At 46.0% G+C, this 27982-nt stretch overlaps 1 protein-coding gene across 3 annotated transcripts; it reads left to right on the forward strand.

The window, feature by feature from the left end:
• The first annotated feature begins 84 nt into the window (after positions 1–84).
• On the forward strand, positions 85–27968 carry LOC106606563 (MHC class II regulatory factor RFX1). 3 transcript variants are annotated; one of them, XM_045719920.1, is made up of 20 exons: positions 85–261; positions 5720–5982; positions 6184–6312; positions 7288–7400; positions 8139–8243; positions 11312–11647; positions 12660–12757; positions 13057–13486; positions 14333–14514; positions 14800–14919; positions 15306–15439; positions 15819–15937; positions 18530–18639; positions 18757–18908; positions 22133–22230; positions 22347–22496; positions 23066–23274; positions 23523–23676; positions 23815–23860; positions 24082–27968. In XM_045719920.1, exons 2-20 carry the CDS (start codon positions 5742–5744, stop codon positions 24234–24236), a joined length of 3081 nt encoding a protein of 1026 aa, XP_045575876.1. In that variant the 5' UTR covers positions 85–261; positions 5720–5741; the 3' UTR covers positions 24237–27968. The 3 variants fall into 3 exon arrangements, with proteins under 3 accessions (XP_045575876.1, XP_045575877.1, XP_045575878.1); XM_045719921.1 differs by having other exon boundaries at positions 14339–14514; XM_045719922.1 differs by lacking the exon at positions 11312–11647.
• Positions 27969–27982: the final 14 nt, after the last annotated feature.

Genomic DNA, 27982 nt, shown 5'->3' on the forward strand with positions numbered 1-27982 from the left:
AATGTGATGAAGTGCTTTGTATCGGCAAATTATGTGGTACTACCACTTTAAAAGATGTTGGGAGTTGTCTGCCAATCAGCGCGAATGAGGGGGAGGGAAGAAAGCGGGTGGGTAGCAACAGTTGCCCCGGTGAGGACGAAGCGCCATAGCCACGGTAGCCCTGGCGACAAGAACCCAGCAACGAGAATCAACAACAACAGCCTGAATCCTTGAAAAAAATTAAAACAAAAATACCGGTGGGAAATTCACTTGGAATCAGAGGTGAAACTCTAAACATATTAGATAGCTTACGTGTGCGTCTAACATTTCAAATGAAACATTATGTTGGATGCTGCTGTTTTTTTTGCCTGTTTCAGTAGCCATTTATAGGAAACTGGTTGCCAACGTCTCTAGCTAGCTAACTGGCTTATCAATAGTGTCTCTTGAAACGCGGTGTCTGAGTGCATTATGCCTGACATGACGCTTTAATACCCAGGCCGTTGTTATGGCGATGTCAAATGCACGATATGGGTACAAAATGGCGGGTGTTGTAGATACGCGAGACAAGCTAATGACCGTTCGCTAGCTCAGCTGTTGACATGCAGCTTGCTGACCAGCTTGAAGCTAATGTTAGCTAGCAGGCTACGTGGAATACCACAGTAGTGTGTGTCAAATAATGTACTAACTTTACCTAGCTTATCAGCTTTAACGCAAAATGTCCTTCTGCCTGGCTGAGACAGAGGTTGACTAGTTAACCAACGTTAGCTAGCTAGTAGCTGCTAGCCAATCTCACTGCGAGCTGATAGTAGTAGCCTGGATAAAAAAAAAAAGCTAACTAAAGATGCATTGTAATTTGGTAAATAAAGAGAAATAGCCGGCCAGAGGTTTTAGTTCTCAAGCCCGTACGAAGGCAGGAAAGGTGGCTGGCACTGGGAAGTGAAGTCAAGCAAGCAATGTAAAGAGGGGCGTGTCAGTGAGGGGCGCGACTGACTATATTATGCAGATGCAAGTTACAGTGGCAAGGACCTTGAAATATGGGGAGGGGGGGGGACATTTGCGTTAATTCCAAACAGTAACTCATTCACTTGGATAGCTAAACTGAACTTTGTCCAAAATCTATATCTTCGTCTCATTTTGTCATCAGCAAAGGTCATATATAGTTATTTGCTGAGTATTGGCTACTCAATAAAACCCATACTATTGATAGGTTAAAAGGGGTGAAAATGGTAGTGTTCTTGAAAACATTTTTGCTTCACATCTGTAAGCATGCTATACTGTTATAAATTCCGCAGAGCAGTGTCTCTTCTGTATATGAGAGAAAGCGGCAGGGCAGGGTAGCCTAGTGGTTAGATTGTTGGACTAGTAATCGAAAGGTTGTAAGTTTGAATCCCCGAGCTGACAAGGTACAAATCTGTCGTTCTGCCCCTGAACAAGGCAGTTAACCCACTGTTCCTAGGCTGTCACTGACCTGCCTAGTTAAATAAAGGTTAAAATAAAAAGCGAGTGAGAGAAGTGTTTGGTACTTTAGGGAGAAATAGACATGTCAAGGCTATAGGCTGAATATTCTATTCTAAAAGAGTGGCCTAGATTCTGTAGTTCGTCCAGACACCATGTTATTACCCCTTCATTAACAGTGTAAATTACAAGTGAACTAAAAGTAAAAAACACCAATGCTTTACGCAGTGTCAATAGACAAGCAGAATGGAGACAGGTTTCCCCACTTTACTCATGTTGCAGTCCTGTGAAGCTCAGTTGGTGTGTTCGATTCCCACGAGGGACCAGTACAAAAAAAAGTATTAAAATCAATGCACTCACTACTGTAAGTCGCTCTGGATATGACAAAAATGTAAATGTAAGAAGCCTTCTGACCTGTAGCAGCAGCAATCACATTAGAGATGACTGCTCGCATTACAGGTAACGGGACACCAAATGCATGCCTTTCTTTCCCTTCAAGCCTTCTACTTCCCCACACCTCTTCTCTAGCTGTACCACTCTGGAGGGGAAATCTCAGTCATAAGTGAATTGACTCATTATTATGCCCAGACAGAATGTGTAAAGAAACAGAAGTTCCCCATGTGTATAGCAATTTCAATTATGGAATTAATTAGAAGCAGTGCTAGAATACATTCATTACGGTGGTATAATTGTTTAAAATGTATGTAAACTGTGTTTAAACTTCTCTGTCTGTATTCTGTCTCTAAATGTTTTCTATCACTAGCAGCACCATATCACCAAGTACAATTCAGAGTATGTGCAAATGCACATGGCGAATAAAGGTGATTCTGATTCTGAGACGGCAGTAAAAAGCCAGGTGTTGATAAGAAACCTCTCCTGCTGGGTTCCATCTGGCCTCACTGACTCAATCATTATCACGTTAAGGAACAGTCTGGATGATGATGATGATGATAGGGCTCCATTAAAGATAAAGCAACGATTTAACAATTGCTACAAAAAAAAAAAAAAAGTATTTCATCCCCTGCTGATTTTGTAAATTTGCCCACTGACAAAGAAATGATCAGTCTATAATTTTAATGGTAGGTTTATTTGAACAGTGAGAGACAGAATAACAACCAAAAAATCCTGAAAAACACATGTCAAAAATGTTATAAATTGATGAGCATTTTAATGAGGGAAATAAGTATTTGACCCCTCTGCAAAACATGACTTAGTACTTGGTGGCAAAACCCTTGTTGGCAATCAGAGAGGTCAGACGTTTCTTGTAGTTGGCCACCAGGTTTGCACACATTTCAGGAGGGATTTTGTCCCACTCTTTGCAGATCTTCTCCAAGTCATTAAGGTTTTGAGGCTGACGTTTGGCAACTCGAACCTTCAGCTCCCTACACAGATTTTCTATGGGATTAAGGTCTGGAGACTGGCTAGGCCACTCCAGGACCTTCATGTGCTTCTTCTTGAGCCACTCCTTTCTTTGCCTTGGCCGTGTGTTTTGAGTCATTATCATGCTGGCATACCCATCCACGACCCATTTTCAATGCCCTGGCTGAGGGAAGGAGGTTCACACCCAAGAGTTGACATGGCCCCGTCCATCGTCCCTTTGATGCGGTGAAGTTGTCCTGTCCCTTTAGCAGAAAAACATCCCCAAAGCATAATGTTTCCACCTCCATGTTTGATGGTGGGGATGGTGTTCTTGGGGTCATAGGCAGCATTCCTCCTCCTCCAAACACGGCGAGTTGAGTTGATGCCAAAGAGCTCCATTTTGGTCTCATCTGACCACAACACTTTCACCCAGTTGTCCTCTGAATCATTCAGATGTTCATTGGCAAACTTCAGACGGGCATGTATATGTGCTTTCTTGAGCAGGGGGACCTTGCGGGCGCTGCAGGATTTCAGTCCTTCATGGCGTAGTGTTTTACCAATTGTTTTCTTGGTGACTATGGTCCCAGCTGCCTTGAGATCATTGACAAGATCCTCCCGTGTAGTTCTGGGCTGATTCCTCACTGTTCTCATGATCATTGTAACTCCACGAGTTGAGATCTTGCATGGAGCCCCAGGCCGAGGGAGATTGACAGTTCTTTTGTGTTTCTTCCATTTGCGAATAATCGCACCAACTGTTGTCACCTTCTCACCAAGCTGCTTGGCGATGGTCTTGTAGCCCATTCCAGCCTTGTGTAGGTCTACAATCTTGTCCCTGACATCCTTGGAGAGCTCTTTGGTCTTGGCCATGGTGGAGAGTTTGGAATCTGATTGATTGATTGCTTCTGTGGACAGGTGTCTTTTATACAGGTAACAAACTGAGATTAGGAGCACTCCCTTTAAGAGTGTGCTCCTAATCTCAGCTCGTTACCTGTATAAAAGACACCTGGGAGCCAGAAATCTTTCTGATTGAGAGGGGGTAAAATACTTATTTCCCTCATTAAAATGCAAATCCATTTATAACATTTTTGACATGCGTTTTTCTGGATTTTTTTGTTGTTATTCTGTCTCTCACTGTTCAAATAAACCTACCATTAAATGTATAGACTGATCATTTCTTTGTCAGTGGGCAAATGTACACAATCAGCAGGGGTTCAAATATTTGTTTCCCTCACTGTATCTATAGCTACACTGAACAAAAATATAAATATAACATGTAAAGTGTTGGTCCCATATTTCATGAGCTGAAATAAAAGATCCCAGAAATGTTCCATACACACAAAAAGCTTATTTCTCTCAAATGTTGTTCACAAATTTGTTTACATCCCTGTTAGTGAGCATTTCTTCTTTGCCAAGATAATCCATCCATCTGACAGGTGTGGCATATGAAAAAGCTGATTAAACAGTATGGTCATTACATAGGTGCACCTTGTGCTGGGGACAGTGAAAGGCCACTCTAAAATGTGCAGTTGTATCACACAACACAATGCCACAGATGTCTCATGTTTTGAGGGAGCGTGCAATTGGCATGTTGACTGCAGGAATGTCCACCAGAGCTGTTGCCAGAGAATTGAATGTTCACTTTTCTACCATAAGCCACCCTAATGTCGTTTTAGAGAATTTGTCAGTACTTCCAACCGGCCTCACAACCACAGACCATGTGTAAGCACGCCAGCTCAGGATCTCCACATCTGGCTTCTTCACCTGCGGGATCGTCTGAGACCAGGTACCCAGACAGCTGATGAAACTGTGGGTTTGCACAACTGAAGAGTTTCTGCACGAACTGTCAGAAACAGTCTTGGGAAGCTCATCTCCGTGCTCGTCATCCTCACCAGGGTCTTGACCTGACTGCAGTTCGGCTTCGTAACCGACATGGGAAAATTCTCACCTTCGATGGTCACTGGCACGCTGTAGAAGTGTTCTCTTCACGGATGAAACCTGGTTTCAACTGTACCGGGCAGATGGCAGACAGCGTGTATGGCATCATGTGGGCGAGCGGTTTGCTGATGTCAACGTTGTGAACGGAGTGCCCCATAGTGGGGGTGGGGTTATGGTATGGGCAGGCATAAGCTACGGACAACGAACACAATTGCATTGTATCAATGCCAATTTGAATGCACAGATATATTGTGAAGTGATCCTGAGGCCCATTGTCGTGCCATTCATCCGCCGCCATCACCTCATGTTTCTGCATGATAATGCACAGCTCTATGTCACAAGGATCTGTACACAATTCCTGGAAGCTGAAAATGTCCCAGTGCTTCCATGACCTGCATACTCACCAGACATTTCACCCATTGAGCATGTTTGGGATGCTCTGGATTGATGTGTACGACAGCGTGTTCCAGTTCCCGCCAATACCCAGCAACTTCGCACAGCCATTGAAGAGGAGTAGGACAACATTCCATAGACAACCATCAACAGCCTGATCAACTCTATGCGAAGGAGATGCATCGCGATGCATGAAGCAAATGGTGGTCACACCAGATACTGATTGGTTTTCTGATCCACGCCCCTACCTTTTTTAAGAAGATATCTGTGACCAACGGATGCATATCTGTATTCCCAGTCATGTGAAATCCATAGATTTAAGGCCTGATGAATTTATTTCAATTGACTGATTTCCTTATATGAACTGTAACTCAGTAAAATCTTTGAAATGGCTTCATGTTGCTTTTATATTTTTGTTCATTGTAGATTAGCCTGGTCCCCGATCTGTTTGTGCTCTTGCCAACAACATTGCTGTCATTGTCAAGCCAAACACAATAATTCCGTCAGGAATTGGCAAGAGAGCAGAATAAGACTGGCACCCAGGCTTCAGCTAGATCTCTCAGCTAACAAGATTTTATTTTATTTTTCACATATTCAGTGTCTGAGTCCCAGTTCTCGTGATGGCCACGACAGGCTACGTTGGGGAGTTGCAGCCCGTGACAACCCAGCCCCAAGGGGCAGCGAGTGGGAGTGTGACGGTGGCCGGACAGTCCTCAGCCTCCGCTGCCCCACACACCGTGGTAGCTCCAACGCAGCAGTTCCTGGCCGAGCTTCAGACCACGGTGGGGGCTCCTGCAGCCACAGCAGGACAAACCACACCCCCTGCACAAGCCACTCCCACTGCGGGACAGAAGACAGCAGGTATTGTTTCTGCCAGTATAATGTTTCATTTGTTTGTAATACATTTATTAAATGTGATGTATAAATAAATATTTCTATAGTTTCATTGACACATTTATGTACTTTTACGTCATTTTGAGTGATGTCTTATAGGTATGCATCAATTCAGATGCTTATGACAATGTGTATCATGCAATAAATAAACCCTAGTGTCTGTATCAGTTGTCCAGGTGGCGCCCACACAGGCTCCTCCCCCCCAAACCCAGTATGTGACGGCTGAGATCCAGGGTTCCTCATCACAGGCCAACAACGCCCAGAACACCCCCCAGTACATCGTAGTCACCGTCACAGGTGAGCCGGGCTCAGCATCACATCACATGCTACTGACTGCAGACTTGATTTATCTGAAGTCATGACCGACACTAGACTGCTCCCAGATCTGTTTGACAACTCCTATGGTCATTGTCACGCAGACCATAAGAGTTGGCAAGAAAGCACAAACACATCTGAGACCAGGCTACATTATTGCGGCATTTCATTCAGAAACCTGACAATTTGTATTTATTTAATTTTATTGAACCTTTATTTAACTAGGCAAGTCAGTGAAGAACAAATTATTATTTACAATGATGGCCTACCAAAAGGCAAAAGGCCTTCTGCGGAAATGGGGGCTGGGATTAAAAATAAAAATAGAACACAAAACATGGTGCAAACATTATTTTAGCTTAGAATAGGTACAATATGCTTTATAGAAAATATCAATTATAAAACTAAAGATAAATTAGAATCAGATTACATTGGTGTCACGTTCTTTGATGGGCCTGAGAGAGAGGAAGTAACAAGTCTCACAGCTTCCTGTTCAAGCTCTGCTCTTGATCTTAAGAGAGCCGTTCTGTTTCACAGTTTCTACCAAATGAGTCTAAAAACCTGCAATGAGTGGAATGTCTCTGATCGCTGTGAACTCTGTCCCTGTGCTCTTGCTTATCATGAAGAGGTTGTGTACTGTAATATGTGGGTGTAGTGGCTCAGAAAGAAGTCACAGTTTCATATTAGCAGGTCTCGCTCTATCTCTCTCTCTCTGTTTTTCTCTCTCCCTTTCTCCCTCCCTCCACACCCCTCTCTCTCTCTCTCCCTTTCTCACTCTCTCTCCCTTTCTCTCTCTATCCCCCTCTCTCGCTCTCTCCCTTTCTCTCTTTCTCTCTCTCCCTTTCTCTCTCTCTCTCTCTCTCTGTTTTTCTCTCTCCCTTTCTCCCTTTCTCCCTCCACACCCCTCTCTCTCTCCCTTTCTCTCTCTCTCTCCCTTTCTCTCTCATTCTCTCTCCACAGAGGGCTCTCTTCATTCAAGTGACTCTGTGTCTGACTCCAGCCCTCCTCCAGCTGTGGTACAGCAGACTGGGGTTCCCACACAGGTGGTGCAGCAGGTGCAAGCAGCACAGCAGGTAGAGGTCCCTTCCCCTCTCTCATTCACACCTGGGTCATGTTCATTAGGCACCAAACAGAAGAAAACGGATTAAAACAGAGAGGTGACTATCTGGACTTTTTTCTGTTTCATGCCCTAATGAACATGATCTTGGTAGACACATGATATTGCAACAATTGCAACTCACTTGAAACCACACAGAAAAAAATGTTTATTATTCACAACTCATCATAAGACTTGGTGAAGCCAAAATAGTGCTGACATAAAGTATTTATGGTGTCTAGCATTGGTACACTATTATGTGGAAAATGAGAAGTGATAGTCTCAGCGGTTATGGGTTTTACGTCAACAACCTCTGGACAAACCAAGAATTGAGGAAAAAGTTTATCGAAACTAGCATTTGCTGTTCCCCGAGAGAACTTGGCCGGAAATAGCTCAAAAATACTTACTAGTCTCTCAAGCCTATGGTGTCTAATTGCTCTCAGATGGCAAAACAGTAACTCAGATGTTTTATTGTCACACACTGGATAGGTGCAGTGAAATGTGTTGTTCTACAGGGTCAGCCATAGTAGTACGGTGTGAAACATGTGTTGGACAAGTCAGGACATGGGAAGAATGGGAAGCATGAGGAAAAATGTTCAGTTCTCGTCAAACCCAGTTTGAGTTGATGTAACAGGGCTATTATCTTAGCTACCAGACGCTATTGTCTTAGCTACACACTGTGTGAATCTATCTGTGTTGTGTTTCCTGTCCTTAGAGGTCAGTGGTGCAAGCAACGTCCCAGATCACAGCCAAGACTGAACAGGGTATCACCACCCAGCTGAGTGTCACCAACCTGCAGCCTGTCCACCTCACTCAGGAGGTAAGACACACACACACACACACACTCTCAAAAATGCATAACACACACATTTTTTATTTATTTCACCTTTATTTAACCAGGTAGGCAAGTTGAGAACAAGTTCTCATTTACAATTGCGACCTGGCCAAGATAAAGCAAAGCAGTTCGACACATACAACAACACAGAGTTACACATGGAGTAAAACAAACATACAGTCAATAATGCAGTAGAGAAATAAGTCTATATACAAAGTGAGCAAATGAGGTGAGATAAGGGAAGTAAAGGCAAAAAAGGCCATGGTGGCAAAGTAAATACAATATAGCAAGTAAAACACTGGAATGGTAGATTTGTAGTGGAAGAAAGTGCAAAGTAGAAATAGAAATTATGGAGTGCAAAAGAGCAAAATAAATAAATAAATACAGTAGGAGAAGAGGTAATTGTATGGGCTAAATTATAGATGGGCTATGTACAGGTGCAGTGATCTGTGAGCTGCTCTGACAGCTGGTGCTTAAAGCTAGTGAGGGAGATAAGTGTTTCCAGTTTCAGAGATTTTTGTAGTTCGTTCCAGTCATTGGCAGCAGAGAACTGGAAGGAGAGATGGCCAAAGGAGGAATTGGCTTTGGGGGTGACCAGAGAGATATACCTGCTGGAGCGCGTGCTACAGGTGGGTGCTGCTATGGTGACCAGTGAGCGGAGATAAGGGGGGACTTTACCTAGCAGGGTCTTGTAGATGACCTGGAGTCAGTGGGTTTGGCAACGAGTATGAAGCGAGGGCCAGCCAACGAGAGCGTACAGGTCGCAGTGGTGGGTAGTATATGGGGCTTTGGTGACAAAACGGATGACACTGTGATAGACTGCATCCAGTTTATTGAGTAGGGTATTGGAGGCTATTTTGTAAATGACATTGCCGAAGTCGAGGATCGGTAGGATGGTCAGTTTTACGAGGGTATGTTTATTGGAGATGGATTGGAGATGTTTGATATGAGTCTGGAATGAGAGTTTACCGTCTAACCAGACACCTAGGTATTTGTAGTTGTCCACATATTCTAAGTCAGAACCGTCCAGAGTAGTGATGCTGGACAGGCGGGCAGGTGCAGGCAGCGATCGGTTGAAGAGCATGCATTTAGTTTTACTTGTATTTAAGAGCAGTTGGAGGCCACGGAAGGAGAGTTGTATGGCATTGAAGCTCGTCTGGAGGGTTGTTAACACAGTGTCCAAAGAAGGGCCAGAAGTATACAGAATGGTGTCGTCTGTGTAGAGGTGGATCAGAGACTCACCAGCAGCAAGAACGACATCATTGATGTATACAGAGAAAAGAGTTGGCCCAAGAATTGAACCCTGTGGCACCCCCATAGAGACTACCAGAGGCCCGGACAACAGGCCATCCAATTTGACACATTGAACTCTATCAGAGAAGTAGTTGGTGAACCAGGCGAGGCAATCATTTGAGAAACCAAGGCTATTGAGCCTGCCGATGAGGATGTGGTGATTGACAGAGTCGAATGCCTTAGCCAGGTCAATGAATACGGCAGCACAGTATTGTTTCTTATCGATGGCGGTTACGATATCGTTTAGGACCTTGAGCATGGCTGAGGTGCACTCATGACCAGCTCTGAAACCAGATTGCATAGCGGAGAAGGTGCGGTGGGATTCGAAATGGTCGGTAATCTGTTTGTTGACTTGGCTTTCCAATACCTTAGAAAGGCAGGGTAGGATAGATATAGGTCTGTAGCAGTTTGGGTCAAGAGTGTCCCCTTTTTGAAGAGGGGGATGACAGCAGCTGCTTTCCAATCTTTTGGAATCACAGCCGACACACGAAAGAGAGGTTGAACAGGCTAGTAATAGGGGTTGCAACAATTTCGGCAGATAATTTTAGAAAGAAAGGGTCCAGATTGTCTAGCCCGGCTGGTTTGTAGGGGTCCAGATTTTTCAGCTCTTTCAGAACATCAGCTGACTGGATTTGGGAGAAGGAGAAATGGGGAAGGCTTGGGCGAGTAGCTGTGGGGGGTGCAGTGCTGTTGACCGCGGTAGGGGTAGCCAGGTGGAAAGCATGGCCAGCCGTAGAAAAATGCTTATTGAAATTCTCAATTATAGTGGATTTATCAGAGGTGACAGAGTTTCCTATCCTCAGTGCAATGGGCAGCTGGGAGGAGGTGTTCTTATTCTCCATGGACTTTACAATGTCCCAGAACTTCTTTGAGTTTGTGTTGCATGAAGCAAATTTCTGCTTGAAAAAGCTAGCCTTGGCTTTTCTAACTGCCTGTGTATATTGGTTTCTAACTTCCCTGAAAAGTTGCATATCACGGGGGCTGTTCGATGCTAATGCAGAATGTCACAGGATGTTTTTGTGTTGGTTAAGGGCAGTCAGGTCTGGAGAGAACCAAGGGCTATATCTGTTCCTGGTTCTAAATTTATTGAATGGTGCATGCTTATTTAAGATGGTGAGGAAGGCATTTAAAAAAAATAACCAGGCATCCTCTACTGACGGGATGAGGTCAATATCCTTCCAGGATACCCGGGCCAGGCCGATTAGAAAGGCTTGCTCAAGGAAATGTTTCAGGGAGCGTTTGACAGTGATGATTGGAGGTTGTTTGACCGCTGACCCATTACGGATGCAGGCAATGAGGCAGTGATCGCTGAGATCTTGGTTGAAAACAGCAGAGGTGTATTTAGAGGGCAAGTTGGTTAGGATGATATCTATGAGGGTGCCCGTGTTTAAGGCTTTGGGGTGGTACCTGGTAGGTTCATTGATAAGTTGTGTGAAATTGAGAGCATCAAGCTTAGATTGTAGGATGGCTGGGGTGTTAAGCATGTCCCAGTTTAGGTCACCTAGCAGCACGAGCTCTGAAGATAGATGGGGGGCAATCAGTTCACATATGGTGTCCAGAGCACAGCTGGGGGCATGCACAAGACATAAACAGAACACCACACATAACACAGAAATAAACACACACTCATAACCATCCTTTGAGCTAAAGATAGTATATATAATTCAACAACCACACGCTGTATTGCATTGTATTATGTATTCATTTGGTCCTGCTGAGCCAGATCAACATCACAACATTTCCCTCCTGGTTGGTTCCAGAGTTCGCATAGCAAACTGAGAGAGAGGGATGAGACAGACGTAGGGAGAGACCGAGAGGTAGAGGAGGAGTGGACAACAGCAGAGCAGAGCAGGACAGACGCACAGTACTTTGCATGGGTGCCGTCAGACAGACATCCAGACATGCAGACAGACGGACACAGCCTCCAGGAGTACCCCTCCTACTTCCCCCTCTCCCTCCCCCTGGCCTTCCCTCCCTTCGCCTTGTCCCTGTCGGTGCTCTCGCTGGGCTGGGAGGGAATGGAGATGGGAGGCTACCCCACGGTCACCACAGCCCAAGGACAGCCACTCCTGTTTGACGCAGCCTCTGCCCTCAGAGTAGGTCTATTAGGTAGAATTTCTGGCTTAGTCTCCCACTACTAAGTGCAGTTTTAACTTAAAGATGCACTATGCAGAAATTGCTCCGCCATTTCCGGGCTCCCAAGTGGAGCAGCGGTCTAAGGGACTGCATCTCAGTGGAAGAGGCGTCACTACAGTCCCTGGTTCGAATCCAGGCTGTATCACATCCGGCTGTGATTGGGAGTCCCATAGGGCGCTGCACAATTGGCCCAGCATCGTCCGGGTTTGGCCGGGGTAGGCCGTCATTGTAAATAAGAATTTGTTCTTAAGTGACTTGCCTAGTTAAATAAAAGTTAAATAAAAAATTGTTTGCCTGATTTCAGTTTATGTGACAAAACAAGCAAGTATAAGTGTGGAGAATCATTGCACCATCTAAACCGCTGTGAAATATTCTTTTCGTAACCAGAAATATGGTATTTTCAGCTGTTTGAAGCTGGTGTACAAAACCTAGTAAAAGACGCAAAAATGAAACTTATGAACAGGAAGCAGAGAAATACATAGAACAGATCTACCACTTCTAAGACTTGTTTTCAGTGAGAATGACGGATCCATAACACAGTTATATGTGAATGGAATCGGGTCGCCCCAAAATGACTTATTGCTGCTTTAAATGGAAGTTAGGTATCCTAGAGAGGCTATCAGTGAGTAACAGAGTGGAGTGGGATTAAGGCAGAGACAACACAGTAGGTAGGAAAGAGCAATGTGAAGGGTAAGGGGAGCAGCCTGCAAGTCAAGGTCATTTTCCCATTGAAGTGAATGAGCCTGTGATTGATGTGGTATGCCTCATGATTGACTACGGTTGAAATATTTGGACACACTTCAAAGGAAATTGGAGGAGGGGGAGTAGATTAGTGTTTTGACCGTGTGTGTGTGTGTGTGTGTGTGTGTGTGTGTGTGTGTGTGTGTGTGTGTGTGTGTGTGTGTGTGTGTGTGTGTGTGTGTGTGTGTGTGTGTGTGTGTGTGTGTGTGTGTGTGTGTGTGTGTGTCCCAGGTGCAGCAGCAGCTCCAGCAGGTGCCAGTGCAGCATGTGTACACCAATCAGGTGCAGTATGTTGAAGGGGGAGACAACAACTACACCACCAGCACAATGTAAGCTTTCCTCTCCACTACTCTCTCTAACACTACCTGTCTATGGTGATATAATGCTATGCCACTATGCTTATATAGTTTGTTAACTGTTGCTAACTAGCTAGCTTGATCACCTCAACTTCTAAAACTAGACAGTGGAGTTGGCCAGACAGCACAGACAGATCTGTGACCTGTTTTTGTGATGCAGTGGTTTATCTTTCAAGACAACAGTTAAACTGCTGAATTTGAATCTATCTGTCTCTCTCTCCTCCCCTGCTCCCTTCATCCCTCCCTGTTCCCCCCCTCCTCCCTCTCTCCAGTCGTTCAGGCAGCTTCACCTACACAGACACCCCTCTGTACACCCAGACCACCGCCGCCCCTTACTACGAAGCCCCTCCCACCTCTGGCTCACAGGTCCCCACCACCGGCACACCCCTGACCGTCTCCGTGACAACGGGCTCCACCGGTGGTGTGTCTATGTATGTGGCTGGCACAGGCCAGATCGTGGCCAATCCGGCGGCCTCCGCTGGGGGTGGGGCGACGGTGGTGGCGACAGGGGGAACAGCCAATGGGACTGGGGAAGGGGCGGGGGCTAATGGAAGCGGGGGCAGCTATGTGATCCAGGGGGGGTACATGCTGAGCGGCAACAGTCAGGGGAGCTACTCCTCCCATAACGCCCGCTCCTCTCCTGCCACCGTCAGTACAACAGAGGGTGAGGAGGGTAGTGGCGTACCGTCGGCAGACAAAAAGGTATGAGGCAGAGACGCCAATCTCAATACTATTCTCTCACACACACCTATCAGTGTTCTACTATTCTCAGTACTAGACTGTAGGAGGGACATGGCTGTTCTACTAGTCTCAGTACTAGACTGTAGGAGGAACGTGGCTGTTCTACTAGTCTCAGTACTAGACTGTAGGAGGAACATGGCTGTTCTACTAGTCTCAGTACTAGACTGTAGGAGGAACGTGGCTGTTCTACTAGTCTCAGTACTAGACTGTAGGAGGAACATGGCTGTTCTACTAGTCTCAGTACTAGACTGTAGGAGGAACATGGCTGTTCTACTAGTCTCAGTACTAGACTGTAGGAGGAACGTGGCTGTTCTACTAGTCTCAGTACTAGACTGTAGGAGGAACGTGGCTTCATCATGTTTTCATGTTATAGCAGGGCATCTTATAGAAGAGAAACTTTGATTGAAATAAGACAACTCTGTATTCTTATTTAAATTCCTCCTATTGTAAACTGCCTGTTTGGCAAGCATCCCATCACTATTTCTATTTGTTTATGAGTAGTGTTAGGTTCTAGTTTTCACAGTACAAACTCAACGGACACTATGAAGCTTTAAACCAAGTTTATTCTGCCCAGAGGGTTAATACAGCTGCATTAGACAAACACATGGTTTCACCCATAGTAGTTTACATACCCCACTTTGGGTGGAGTCTCCTCCTCACTAAACATTGCATCAGTATTGCTAGGCAGGAAGCTGAGTGATCTGGGCCTTTAACGGTTCCTCCCCTTATCAGTACTGCTACATGGGATCGTTCTCCCTGCACTACTAACCCATCCATCTCTCCTCTCTCTGTGTCCCTCTCTGCCAGGTGCAGTGGCTGCTAGATAACTATGAGACAGCTGAAGGGGTCAGTCTGCCTCGCTCCACCCTCTACTGCCACTACCTGCTGCACTGCCAGGAGCAGAAGCTGGAGCCCGTCAACGCCGCCTCCTTTGGGAAGCTGATCAGATCCGTGTTCATGGGGCTACGCACGCGCCGCCTGGGCACCCGGTGAGACGGGTTATATCATACACACACACAGAAGCGCACACACAAACATACATACACACAAATACGTACAGATGAACGCACACAGGCACATGCATGTAGACACACACGTCGGTAGGCGCGCATACACACACACACACACACACACACACACACACACACACACACACACACACACACACACACACACACACACACACACACACACACACACACACACACACACACACACAGTGATGCCCCAAAAGCATAGGCTGAATCAGAGGCTGAGTTGTGTGTGTGTTCCAGGGGGAACTCCAAGTACCACTATTACGGCCTGAGGATCAAGGCCTGCTCCTCTCTGATCAGACTGATGGAGGACCAGCAGCACCTGGCCATGAGACAGCAGCCCTTCTCTCAGAAACAGAGGTGGGCTATCAACCTCTCTCTCTCTCTCTCTCTCTCTCTCTCTCTCTCTCTCTCACTCTCTGTCTCTCTTTCCTACCCTCTCATTCTTTCTCTCTCTCTTTCTCTCTCTCTCTCGCTCTCTCACTCTCTCTGTCTCTCGCTCTCACTCTCTTTCTCTCTCTCTCTCGCTCTCTCACTCTCTCTGTCTCTCGCTCTCACTCTCTTTCTCTGTCTCTCTCTCTCTCACTCTCTGTCTCTTGCTCTCTCTCTCTCACTCTCTCTGTCTCTCTCTCTCTTATTCCTTATTCCAAGATCTTCTTGTGTCATTTTGTTGTATCTCTCTCATTCAAGCCTCCCTGCTGTATAAAGGAACTTCATTATTTTCATCATAAACCCCTCCTCCCCAGGTTGAAGCCGGTGCAGAAGGTGGAGGGGATGACCAATGGCATGGCGGCAGGCTCGGGCCAACAGCAGCAACAGCAGCAGGGGGCGGGGCTCTCTGACATCAGCGCCCAAGTGCAGCAGTACCAGCAGTTCCTGGGTGAGGGGGTGGGGGGCGTCAGGTCTGTCAACACGAGGGGGATTTGGGGTAACACCTTATTGTACCGTCTTGTTGTTTACATCAAGTAACTACTTCACTTAGTGTTTATATGACCCCCAAAGAAACAGAAGAGTGATTAAAATGTACCTACTATGTAATAACATTTTACCATATTTTACCAAGTACAGTAGAGAAATACAAATATACAAATCTCAGAGTTATAGACTGACTGATTAACGGAATGGACAATATCGAACCGGGACATTTATTAAACGCTAACAAATGAACTTCAGTAGGTTACAGACAGTGCTAAAACAGGTCAGACATTTACAGTATCTGTGTAAATACACAATTAATATTGTCTTCTGTCCCCATGCAGACGCGTCTCGGACCCTCCCAGAGTTCCCTGACCTTGACCTGCAGGGGAAGGCCCTACCGGAGGGCATAGAACTGGAGCACATCAAGAGCTTCCAGCTGCTGTATCGGGAACACTGTGAGGTGCCTGTCTGTATGTCACACTGGTTGTTTATATGTACAGTATGTTACTGTGTGTCTGTCTGTCTATAGAGAGGCCTACCCCTGTCTGTCTGTCTGTACAGAGGCCTACCCCTGTCTGTCTGTACAGAGGCCTACCCCTGTCTGTCTGTCTGTACAGAGGCCTACCGCTGTCTATCTGTACAGAAGCCTACCCCTGTCTGTCTGTACAGAGACCTACCCCTGTCTGTCTGTCTGTACAGAGGCCTACCCCTGTCTGTCTGTACAGAGGTCCTACCCCTGTCTGTCTGTCTGTACAGAGGCCTACCCCTGTCTGTCTGTCTGTACAGAGGCCTACCCCTGTCTGTCTGTCTGTACAGAGACCTACCCCTGTCTGTCTGTACAGAGCCTACCCCTGTCTGTCTGTCTGTACAGAGGCCTACACCTGTCTGTCTGTACAGAGGCCTACCCCTGTCTGTCTGTACAGAGACCTACCCCTGTCTGTCTGTCTGTCTGTACAGAGACCTACCCCTGTCTGTCTGTCTGTACAGAGGCCTACACCTGTCTGTCTGTACAGAGGCCTACACCTGTCTGTCTGTACAGAGGCCTACCCCTGTCTGTCTGTCTGTACAGAGGCCTACACCTGTCTGTCTGTACAGAGGCCTACCCCTGTCTGTCTGTACAGAGCCTACCCCTGTCTGTCTGTCTGTACAGAGGCCTACACCTGTCTGTCTGTACAGAGGCCTACCCCTGTCTGTCTGTACAGAGACCTAGCACTGTCTGTCTGTACAGAGCCTACCCCTGTCTGTCTGTCTGTACAGAGGCCTACCCCTGTCTGTCTGTACAGAGACCTACCCCTGTCTGTCTGTACAGAGGCCTACCCCTGTCTGTCTGTCTTTCTGTCTGTACAGAGACCTACCCCTGTCTGTCTGTACAGAGACCTACCCCTGTCTGTCTGTACAGAGACCTACCCCTGTCTGTCTGTACAGAGCCTACCCCTGTCTGTCTGTCTGTACAGAGACCTACCCCTGTCTGTCTGTACAGAGCCTACCCCTGTCTGTCTGTCTGTACAGAGGCCTACACCTGTCTGTCTGTACAGAGGCCTACCCCTGTCTGTCTGTACAGAGCCTACTCCTGTCTGTCTGTCTGTACAGAGGCCTACACCTGTCTGTCTGTACAGAGGCCTACACCTGTCTGTCTGTACAGAGGCCTACCCCTGTCTGTCTGTACAGAGACCTACCCCTGTCTGTCTGTACAGAGCCTACCCCTGTCTGTCTGTCTGTACAGAGGCCTACACCTGTCTGTCTGTACAGAGACCTACCCCTGTCTGTCTGTCTGTACAGAGGCCTACACCTGCCTGTCTGTACAGAGACCTGCCCCTGTCTGTCTGTACAGAGGCCTACCCCTGTCTGTCTGTACAGAGACCTACCCCTGTCTGTCTGTACAGAGACCTACCCCTGTCTGTCTGTCTGCACAGAGACCTACCCCTGTCTGTCTGTCTGCACAGAGACCTACCCCTGTCTGTCTGTCTGCACAGAGACCTACCCCTGTCTGTCTGTACAGAGACCTACCCCTGTCTGTCTGTACAGAGACCTACCCCTGTCTGTCTGTACAGAGACCTACCCCTGTCTGTCTGTCTGCACAGAGACCTACCCCTGTCTGTCTGTACAGAGACCTACACCTGTCTATCTGTACAGAGGCCTACCCCTGTCTGTCTGCACAGAGGCCTACCCCTGTCTGTCTGCACAGAGACCTACCCCTGTCTGTCTGCACAGAGACCTACCCCTGTCTATCTGTACAGAGACCTACCCCTGTCTGTCTGCACAGAGACCTACCCCTGTCTGTCTGCACAGAGGCCTACCCCTGTCTGTCTGTACAGAGGTCTACCCCTGTCTGTCTGTACAGAGGTCTACCCCTGTCTGTCTGTACAGAGGCCTACCCCTGTCTGTCTGTACAGAGCCTACCCCTGTCTGTCTGTCTGTACAGAGGCCTACCCCTGTCTGTCTGTCTGTACAGAGGCCTACCCCTGTCTGTCTGTACAGAGACCTACCCCTGTCTGTCTGTACAGAGACCTACCCCTGTCTGTCTGTACAGAGACCTACCCCTGTCTGTCTGTACAGAGGCCTACCCCTGTCTGTCTGTCTGTCTGTACAGAGACCTACCCCTGTCTGTCTGTACAGAGGCCTACCCCTGTCTGTCTGTACAGAGACCTACCCCTGTCTGTCTGTACAGAGACCTACCCCTGTCTGTCTGTACAGAGACCTACCCCTGTCTATCTGTACAGAGGCCTACTCCTGTCTGTTTGTCTGTACAGAGGCCTACCCCTGTCTGTCTGTACAGATACCTACCCCTGTCTACCCCTGTCTGTCTGTACAGAGCCTACCCCTGTCTGTCTGTCTGTCTGTACAGAGACCTACCCCTGTCTCTGTACAGAGACCTACCCCTGGTGTATGTCATTGTTCATTCATCAGTTCTTGTATAGTCCTGTTATGTACATGTAATCTGTACGTCTAACTGTTGTTTCTGTCGGTCCAGCTGTCCTGTGCATCCTTTGCATAAAGGGAGGAGCTAAGCTAGTTGATACTGATGGTGCTGGTGTTGTCTCTTTGTTTCCAGGCTATTCTGGACGTGACGATCAACCTGCAGTTCACCCTGGTGGAGACCCTGTGGAAGACCTTCTGGAGGTTTGAAGAGAGCCAGAGTGGAGACACTGGCACACTGGCTGTGTACGTCTTGTCCTGGGACTTCAATATGCTACTAAAGCAACTCGTTTTTTTTATATATCAAGTCGTATTTTCGAGACTCTTGTGTCATTTTCTAACGTATCTGTATTGTTGTAACAGACATGATGAGTCTGAGAAGCGCCTGCCCAAGGACTGTCTAGTGATCCTGTGTAAGTACGACCCTGTGCTCCGCTGGAGCCGTGACTGTGACAACACCCTGTACCAGGGTCTGGTGGAGATCCTCATCCCCGATGTGCTGCGGCCCATCCCCAGTGAGTTAGAACGCACCACACAACACATCATACTGATAAAACTACAGAGCAGTATACAGGCCCTTCAGAAAGTTAGCAAACCTATTGTAAAGTGGTTGTTCCACTGGATATTATAAGGTGAATGCACCAATTTGTAAGTCGCTCTGGATAAGAGCGTCTGCTAAATGACTTAAATGTCTTGACTTTTTCCACATTTTGTTGTGTTAAAGCCTGAATTTTTTAATGGATTAAATTGAGATTGTTTGTCACTGGCCTACACACAATACCCCATAATGTCAACGTGAACTTACGTATTTAGACATTTTTACAAATGAAAATCTGGAATGTCTTGAGTCAATAAGTATTCAACCCCTTTGTTATGGCAAGCCTAATTAAGTTCAGGAGTAAACATGTACAGTGGGGGAAAAAAGTATTTGATCCCCTGCTGATTTTGTACGTTTGCCCACTGACAAAGAAATGATCAGTCTATAATTTTAATGGTAGGTTTATTTGAACAGTGAGAGACAGAATAACAACAAAAAAATCCAGAAAAACGCATGTCAAAAATGTTATAAATGGATTTGCATTTTAATGAGGGAAATAAGTACTTGACCCCCTCTTAATCAGAAAGATTTCTGGCTCCCAGGTGTCTTTTATACAGGTAACGAGCTGAGATTAGGAGCACACTCTTAAAGGGAGTGCTCCTAATCTCAGTTTGTTACCTGTATAAAAGACACCTGTCCACAGAAGCAATCAATCAATCAGATTCCAAACTCTCCACCATGGCCAAGACCAAAGAGCTCTCCAAGGATGTCGGGGACAAGATTGTAGACCTACACAAGGCTGGAATGGGCTACAAGACCATCGCCAAGCAGCTTGGTGAGAAGGTGACAACAGTTGGTGCGATTATTCGCAGATGGAAGAAACACAAAAGAACTGTCAATATCCCTCGTCCTGGGGCTCCATGCAAGATCTCACCTCGTGGAGTTGCAATGATCATGAGAACGGTGAGGAATCAGCCCAGAACTACATGGGAGGATCTTGTCAATGATCTCAAGGCAGCTGGGACCATAGTCACCAAGAAAACAATTGGTAACACACTACGCCGTGAAGGACTCAAATCCTGCAGCGCCCGCAAGGTCCCCCTGCTCAAGAATACATATACATGCCCGTCTGAAGTTTGCCAATGAACATCTGAATGATTCAGAGGACAACTGGTGAAAGTGTTGTGGTCAGATGAGACCAAAATGGAGTTCTTTGGTATCAACTCAACTCGCCGTGTTTGGAGGAGTAGGAATGCTGCCTATGACCCCAAGAACACCATCTCCACCGTCAAACATGGAGGTGGAAACATTATGCTTTGGGGGTGTTTTTCTGCTAAGGGGACAGGACAACTTCACCGCATCAAAGGGACGATGGACGGGCCATGTACCGTCAAATCTTGGGTGAGAACCTCCTTCCCTCAGCCAGGGCATTAAAAATGGGTCGTGGATGGGCATTCCAGCATGACAATGACCCAAAACACACGGCCAAGGCAAAGAAAGGAGTGGCTCAAGAAGAAGCACATTAAGCTCCTGGAGTGGCCTAGCCAGTCTCCAGACCTTAATCCCATAGAAAATCTGTGGAGGGAGCTGAAGGTTCGAGTTGCCAAACGTAAGCCTCGAAACCATAATGACTTGGAGAAGATCTGCAAAGAGGAGTGGGACAAAATCCCTCCTGAGATGTGTGCAAACCTGGTGGCCAACTACAAGAAACGTCTGACCTCTCTGATTGCCAACAAGGGTTTTGCCACCAAGTACTAAGTCATGTTTTGCAGAGGGGTCAAATACTGGTTTCCCTCATTAAAATGCACATCATTTTCTAAAATTTTTGACATGTGTTTTTCTGGATATTTTTGTTGTTATTCTGTCTCTCACTGTTCAAATAAACCTACCATTAAAATTATAGACTGATAATTTCTTTGTAAGTGGGCAAACGTACAAAATCAGCAGGGGATCAAATACTTTTTCCCCCCACTGTACTTAACAAGTCACATAATAAGTTGCATGGACTCTGTGTTCAATAATAGTGTTTAACATGATTTTTGAATGACTACCTCCTCTCTGTACCCCACACATACAATTATATGTAAGGTGCCTCAGTCGAGCAGTACATTTCAAACACAGATTCAACCATAAAGACCAGGGAGGTTTTCCAACGCCTCGCAAAGAAGGGAACCTATTGGTAGATGGGTGAATATTCTTTGAGCATGGTGAAGTTATTAATTACACTCAAGAAGCCACTCTGGATTTCACCATGAGGTCGGTGGTGACTTTAAAACAGTTACAGAGTTTAATGGCTGTGATAGGAGAAAACTGAGGATGGATCAACAACCTTGTAGTTACTCCACAATACTAACCTAATTGACAGAGTGAAAAGAAATAATCCTGTACTGAAGAAAAATATTACAAAACATGCACTAAAGTAATACTGCAAAAGAATGTGGCAAAGCAATTCACTTTTTGTTCTGAATACAAAGTGTTATGTTTGGGGCAAATCCAATACAACACAGTACTGAGTACCACTCTCCATATTTCCAAGCATAGTGGTGGCTGCATCATGTTATGGGTATGCTTGTAATCGTTAAGGACTGGGGAGTTTTTCAGGATAAAAAAGAAACCGAATGGAGCTTACAGGCAAATCTTAGAGGAAAACCTGGTTCAGTCTGCTTTCCAACAGACACTTTCAGCAGGACAATAACCTAAAACACAAGGCCAAATCTACACTGGAGTTGCTTACCAAGAAGACAGTGAATGTTCCTGAGTGGCCGAGTTACAGTTTTGACTTACTGTAAATCTGCTTGAAAATCTATGGCAAAGCCTGAAAATGGTTGTCTAGAAATGATCAACAACCAATTTGACAGAGCTTGATGAATTTTTAAATTAATAATGGACAAATGTTGCACAGTCGATGTGTGAAAAGCTCTTAGAGACTTACCTAGAAAGACTGGCAGCTGCAATCGCTGCCAAAGGTGATTCTAACATGTATTCACTCAGGGGGTTGAATACTTATCTAATCAAGATATATTACACTAATCTATCTACATAACATGACATAGGCCTGGTGGAGATTCTACATAACACAATAAAACACAGAGATCCTCAACTCTCAAAGGTGGTTTGAGTTTAAGGACATTCCATTCACCACCACATAGGAGAGCACATTCAGTTCAGCCCTGTGTCAACCCCTCTCTCTCCTGTCCACAGGTGCCTTAACTCAAGCCATCCGCAACTTTGCCAAGAGTCTGGAGAGTTGGTTGACCAACGCTATGATGAACATCCCAGAAGAGATGGTCCGCATTAAGGTGTGTGTCTGCTTGCATGCGTGTTGGGCAGCATGTGTTGGTTTCTGCGGTGTGTGTGTGTTCTTGGAGAGGTCTTGTCACGCTCTCTTTTCTCACTTCCTCCTCTCATCCTCCAGGTAACGTCAGCCAGTTCGTTTGCCCAGACGCTGCGCAGGTACACTTCTCTGAACCACCTGGCCCAGGCAGCCAGGGCCGTGCTACAGAACACAGCTCAGATAAACCAGATGCTCAGCGACCTCAACCGCGTGGACTTCGCCAACGTTCAGGTCTGTCTGACCTAAGACCTGTGGTTACAGTGTATAGTAACAGACACTGTCCAGACCATAGACATGTCATTATATTGATATGATGCAGACCAGCACTGAGGGTGATCCCTGTAGTGTTTGTTTGGTAGATGTAGTATAATGTCCTAAAGCTCTGTGTGTTGTTGTCCTACTGACGTAACACAGGTGGCCTATATTACCTTGTCATTCAACTACTATATTTTGTAATTGTGAAGTGACAAAAATATAAGAGACAGGATACTGACGACTCTCTCTCTCTCTTTCTCTCTCCTTCCTCCCCTCTTTCTTTCTCTCTCTCTCCCCCTCCTCTGTCTCTTTTCCTCTACCCCTCCCCCCTCTCTCCCCCCTGTCTCTCTCCCTCCACCTCACTCTCCCCCTCCCCCCTCTCTGCCCCCTGTCTCTCACTCCCTCCACCTCACTCTCCCCCTCATCTCTCTCTTTTCCTCTCCCCCTACCCCTCTCTCTTTTCCTCTCTCCCCCATCTCTCTATCCCTCCACCTCTCTCTCCCCCTCCTCTCTCTCTCCCTCGCCTTCCCTCTCTCTCCATACAGGAGCAGGCGTCGTGGGTGTGTCGCTGTGAGGACCGTGTGGTGCAGCAGTTGGAGCAGGACTTCAAGCTGACCCTGCAGCAGCAGAACTCTCTGGAGCAGTGGGCTGCCTGGCTGGACGGAGTGGTCTCCCAGGTCCTAAAGCCCTACCAGGCCAGCACCGCCTTCCCCAAGGCAGCTAAGCTCTTCCTGCTCAAGTGGTCCTTCTACAGGTGAGAATGGGATTAGTCCCAACGAGTCCCATGACTGCTAAATACGGTTTAACATTTTCGGTAATTTCATACATGTTCAACTAGAATCAAATGGGAATAGGCAGGGAGAGAGTCCTCCAACTGGGAAATTTGGGAAAGGTCCTACAATTTTACAACGCTACTGTCCAGAGACGTATTTTTCCTGGTTAGTCAGGAAATCCAGATTTGTTTGTCCATGCCAAACCGATCTGTTCCTCCTCTCCATCCAGTTCCATGGTGATTAGAGACCTGACTCTGCGTAGTGCTGCCAGCTTTGGATCCTTCCACCTGATCAGACTGCTGTATGATGAGTACATGTACTACCTGATAGAACACAGAGTGGCCCAGGCTAAAGGAGAGACACCCATCGCTGTCATGGGAGAGGTACACACACATATACACACATACACACACGCGCGCACAGTGGCCCAAGCCAAAAAAGCTAATGTGCTGTTGATATTAGTTACCATTGTTCAGTTGTTACCATTCAGTTGTTACTGATTCATTTCCTATGTCTCTCAGTTCGCCAGTCTTGGCAGGAGTTTGAACCCACTGGATCCAGACAAAGGTAACTACCGTCCATGTTGTTTGATACAAAGCACATGCAGCCAGACATAAAGCTACTTATTGAGGATTTCCCAATCCCAGATCAATCCCTACCCTTACACATTTGTGGAGATCTGAGAGCATAGGGGGTAGGGGTTAGGGACTCATTTGGAATTGGGCAATGTATTCCTATAACCATGGTTTCTGATATTAACCTTCATCCCACTTGTGTGTGTCTCCCAGAAGAGGAAGAGGAGGAGGAAGAGGAGAGCGATGACGAGTGTCAGGAGCTGTCTCTGCCCTCTGACGGGGCGGGGCTGGGGGAGGAGTCTCTGGAGCCGCCTACCAAGCTGGCCAGAACCGACCAGAGAGTACTCTTCACCACGGGCCAGGACTGAACACACACACACACACACACACACACACACACCTGATACACACACTGATACACACTAACACACACACACACACACACTGATACACACATGCACAAACACACTTCCATTCACAGACTGACTTACACAAATACACACACATTTGTATACACACATACACCAAGATACCCTTATATACACTAATATGTACACTAGAGGTTGACACGGAGTGAAAATTTATTCCTGTTCTGTCTTGTCCTGTAAAAAATGTTTCCTGTAATGCCCGGATCCCGTTTCTATAACCCCAGAACTTTCCTGTCCCATTCTGATAGTAATCACTCAGGTCCCATGCAGATTTTTACACCCAGAAATCATTTCCTCCGTTATGCCTCGATTACACCAATAGCGGCATTGCATTTTGGTACACCAGATGTACATTCATTTCCACTGGAACGCTGTGTTTGCCTTGCAGCATTGCGTTGCAGAGGCAGTTGCAGTGCGTTCTGTGTGGTGGATTCGTTGGATATATCGAACGTATGCATCAGACTGTATGTGAAGACGGCCTGACAGAAATGGTAGCAGAAGGTGAATGTTGAAATGTGGAATACATATCCAGATGATGCTGCGTACCATTTAGCGTAATGACACTATCGTGTGATCGGGGCGTAAAGTAGTGACTGGCTCCAACTGAAGCGAGGCGTGAGAGTGAGCTGGAAGGAAGGAAATTCTCATTATATTTACATTTTTTTTATTTATTAAGTAAACGATATTAGGCTTACACAGTTTATTTGAATGAAATGCTCCACACATTACAATCCTGTGGATTGTGGATCCTGTGCTGTCCCGAACATGACTCTAGAACGTCCCATTCCTGACAGACCTGTTCCCATGTCAACCTCTAATGTACCGTTTCTACACACATTTCAGTGTAGATACTGTACACACACACACACAATGTTCATGCACTCAATGGAAATTGCTGCAGTCTCTACACATAGATGCTGACCCATCAGTGCACACACACACAGACACACACAGACATAAGGTCTATATGGCACAAGGCTGCTGTAAGCACAGATACCACACATGCATGGATGGGCACACAATCACCGGTCCGGCATTGCTGGACAAAGGACGCAGGGTGAACTTACACACACCTGCCCGACCCATGGAGTGAAGAGAAAGTGTGTGTTGTCACTTGGATGGATCTGTGTATTGAACAAGGACCTGCCATGTTTCTCTGTATTGGTGTCACTGGCTGACAACAGGGCAGCGCAATGTACATGCCAACCTAAACTACCCTCCAACAACTGTCTGCTGTACCAAGGTGGTCCTGAAGATGTGACGGTTAACAGTTTGTCCTCCCTTACCCAACCCTTCTGTATAGGGAGGAACGGAGGGAGGAAGAGGATGGAAGAGGAAATGGCTGCTTACCATTCTGCAGTTCTAGATTGTCCATTTAGCTGTCACTCTCATGTCAATCAAAGCCCAAGAGCCAGTCAGAAGGAGATGGGGCATGTGGGTGACAGCAGATAGACTGTAAAGAGAGTTGTGTGTGTGTGTGTTTTTGATGCCCGTGGGGTGTGTGTGTGTGTGTGTTTTTGATGCCCGTGGGGTGTGTGTGTTTTTGATGCCCGTGGTATGTGTGTGTGTGTGTGTGTGTGTGTGTGTGTGTGTGTGTGTGTGCGTGCGTGCGTGCGTGCGTGCTGGGGTCCTACTGCTGTGCTGTATTTTTAGGGTGCGAATGAACATGCGTGGATGTTTGTGATCGTGTGTGTGTCTTGTAACGTGTGTCTGGTTGTACGATTGTTGAGTCTGTGCTTCAGAAGAAGTGTTGACTGTATATTTGGTGGATATTTTAAAAGGCATTCGAAATCATTTTGCGTGAATGTTTTTATTGGTTTTTTTTTCATTTGATTTGTTCCTTTCCTGAAAAAGAGTGTCATGGTTTTGGGGGTTCCTGTCACAACCACTCACACGCACACAAAAGATAAAACCCTGGTTTAAAGGTGTTTCCATGCCAACCCCATGGATGTGGAAAAGTAGTCCCATAATTTCTCTCACCTGCAGTGTCCATCTGCCTCTGCTGCTGAATGTGCAGTTCTGTAAAGAGGGATCAGTTCAATATATATTCCTGTTTGTGTTTTCAAGTACTTCATTGCCATCAGTTTTATTGGTTTCTGTTGAGACCTTTGTGGCCTCTTGTCCACACGTCATTGCGCCAGCCTTATTTTTTATGTTTGTTTTGTCTTTCATTTCTGTGCCAAACATTTCTGATTTCAAATAATTACTTTGTTTGTTTACATATTCCAAGAAGGACTGTGCTGGACTGAGTTAGAATGCGATAATATAATTATATATATGTGTGTCACTATTTCCTTTTCATTGTCACAAAGTGAACCTTTCTTTGTCTGGTGATGTGGTGTCAATCTGTCACACACTAAGTATATTTTGTGTGTATGTGTATTTACTGAGCGTCGTTATTGAGTGTGAGTGTGTATGTTTGATTTCAGTTCTCCTCAAGTGAGCTCTCCATACATACACAGGCCCAGGGTCCTGCTTCGTTTGCACAGTCACAGTCAACGACTGTCCTTTTATATGGTGAGATGTCAGTAGCCTGGTTCCAAATATGTTTGTACTATCTTGCCAACTCCTGGTTTGACAATGACCTTATAAGTTGGCGAGACAGCACAAACCGATCGGGTACCAGGCTAGAATATAACAGTTCTGCCTATTTATCACAGACAGTCTCCACTTCGAGATCCCTATAGATCTCTCTCATGTACAGTACTGTATATCTGTGTCTGATGGAATCGCAGCGCACAGGTGTAAGGTATTCTGGGGAAGACCCTTACAGTCGGTGCCGTTGTTGTATGGGTTTAGCATGGTCCCAGATCTGTTTGTGCTGTGTTATAGAAGTTGGAATGACAGCACAAACAGATCTGGGGTCAGGCTCGATGTGAAACGAGACAGGGGAATCAGTCACCTTATCTTCCTCTACATCTCTCATTCTGTCTCACTCGTTTCCTTCCTGCTAATGTTTTTCTGCTGTTGATTTTTTGTTGAAGCCATTTTCATAGAACATTGTCCACCACTATCAGTTCGGTTGTTGAACATGTATTGTATAAACATTTCATTGCATTTAAGTGTCACAAGAATGTTTTCAAAGGCAGTAATGCATATCTTGAGCACTCAGTGTGGACCTCTAAACCAGCATGTTTAACCCTCAGCGTATGCTGCTACCACAGCTGATGATATGTCCTGCGGATCTCCCTATACAATGGCCATTCTTTTCCAGACAAAAATGTTTGTCATTTTTATAGAGTTCAGTTTCTTACTTCTAAAAACAAAAACGGTATTGTGTGGCAGTGTTTTATGAATTTGGTCCAATACACGTATGACTGTGCCTTTGGGAGGTTGTAGAATGCACTTCAAATGTTTTTAATTTTAAAGATAGAAAATAAATTAAGAATTTTTTAAGTTGTCACACCCTTGCCTTTGTTTTCTCCTCTGAAATGTACAGACTCGTTTCCGTTGGAGCAGGATGTGGGGACTCTACATTGTGATGTACAAAGACTGTACTTTCCATCACAGTGGCTGTGGTGTATTCATTAGTGCAAACTGTTTCAGAAAATAAATGTTTCTATTGGACAAATTGATGTAGGTCCCTCCCCATTTCGTCCTGTTTGCTTCTGTTTGGTTCCTAATAAATAGACCCCTCGTCTGTCACATAGCCTTTGTGGCAAGCACTGCTCAGAATCAAATTGTAT

This window comes from Salmo salar, chromosome ssa06 (genome assembly GCF_905237065.1).
Source record: "Salmo salar chromosome ssa06, Ssal_v3.1, whole genome shotgun sequence".
NCBI lineage: Eukaryota > Metazoa > Chordata > Actinopteri > Salmoniformes > Salmonidae > Salmo > Salmo salar.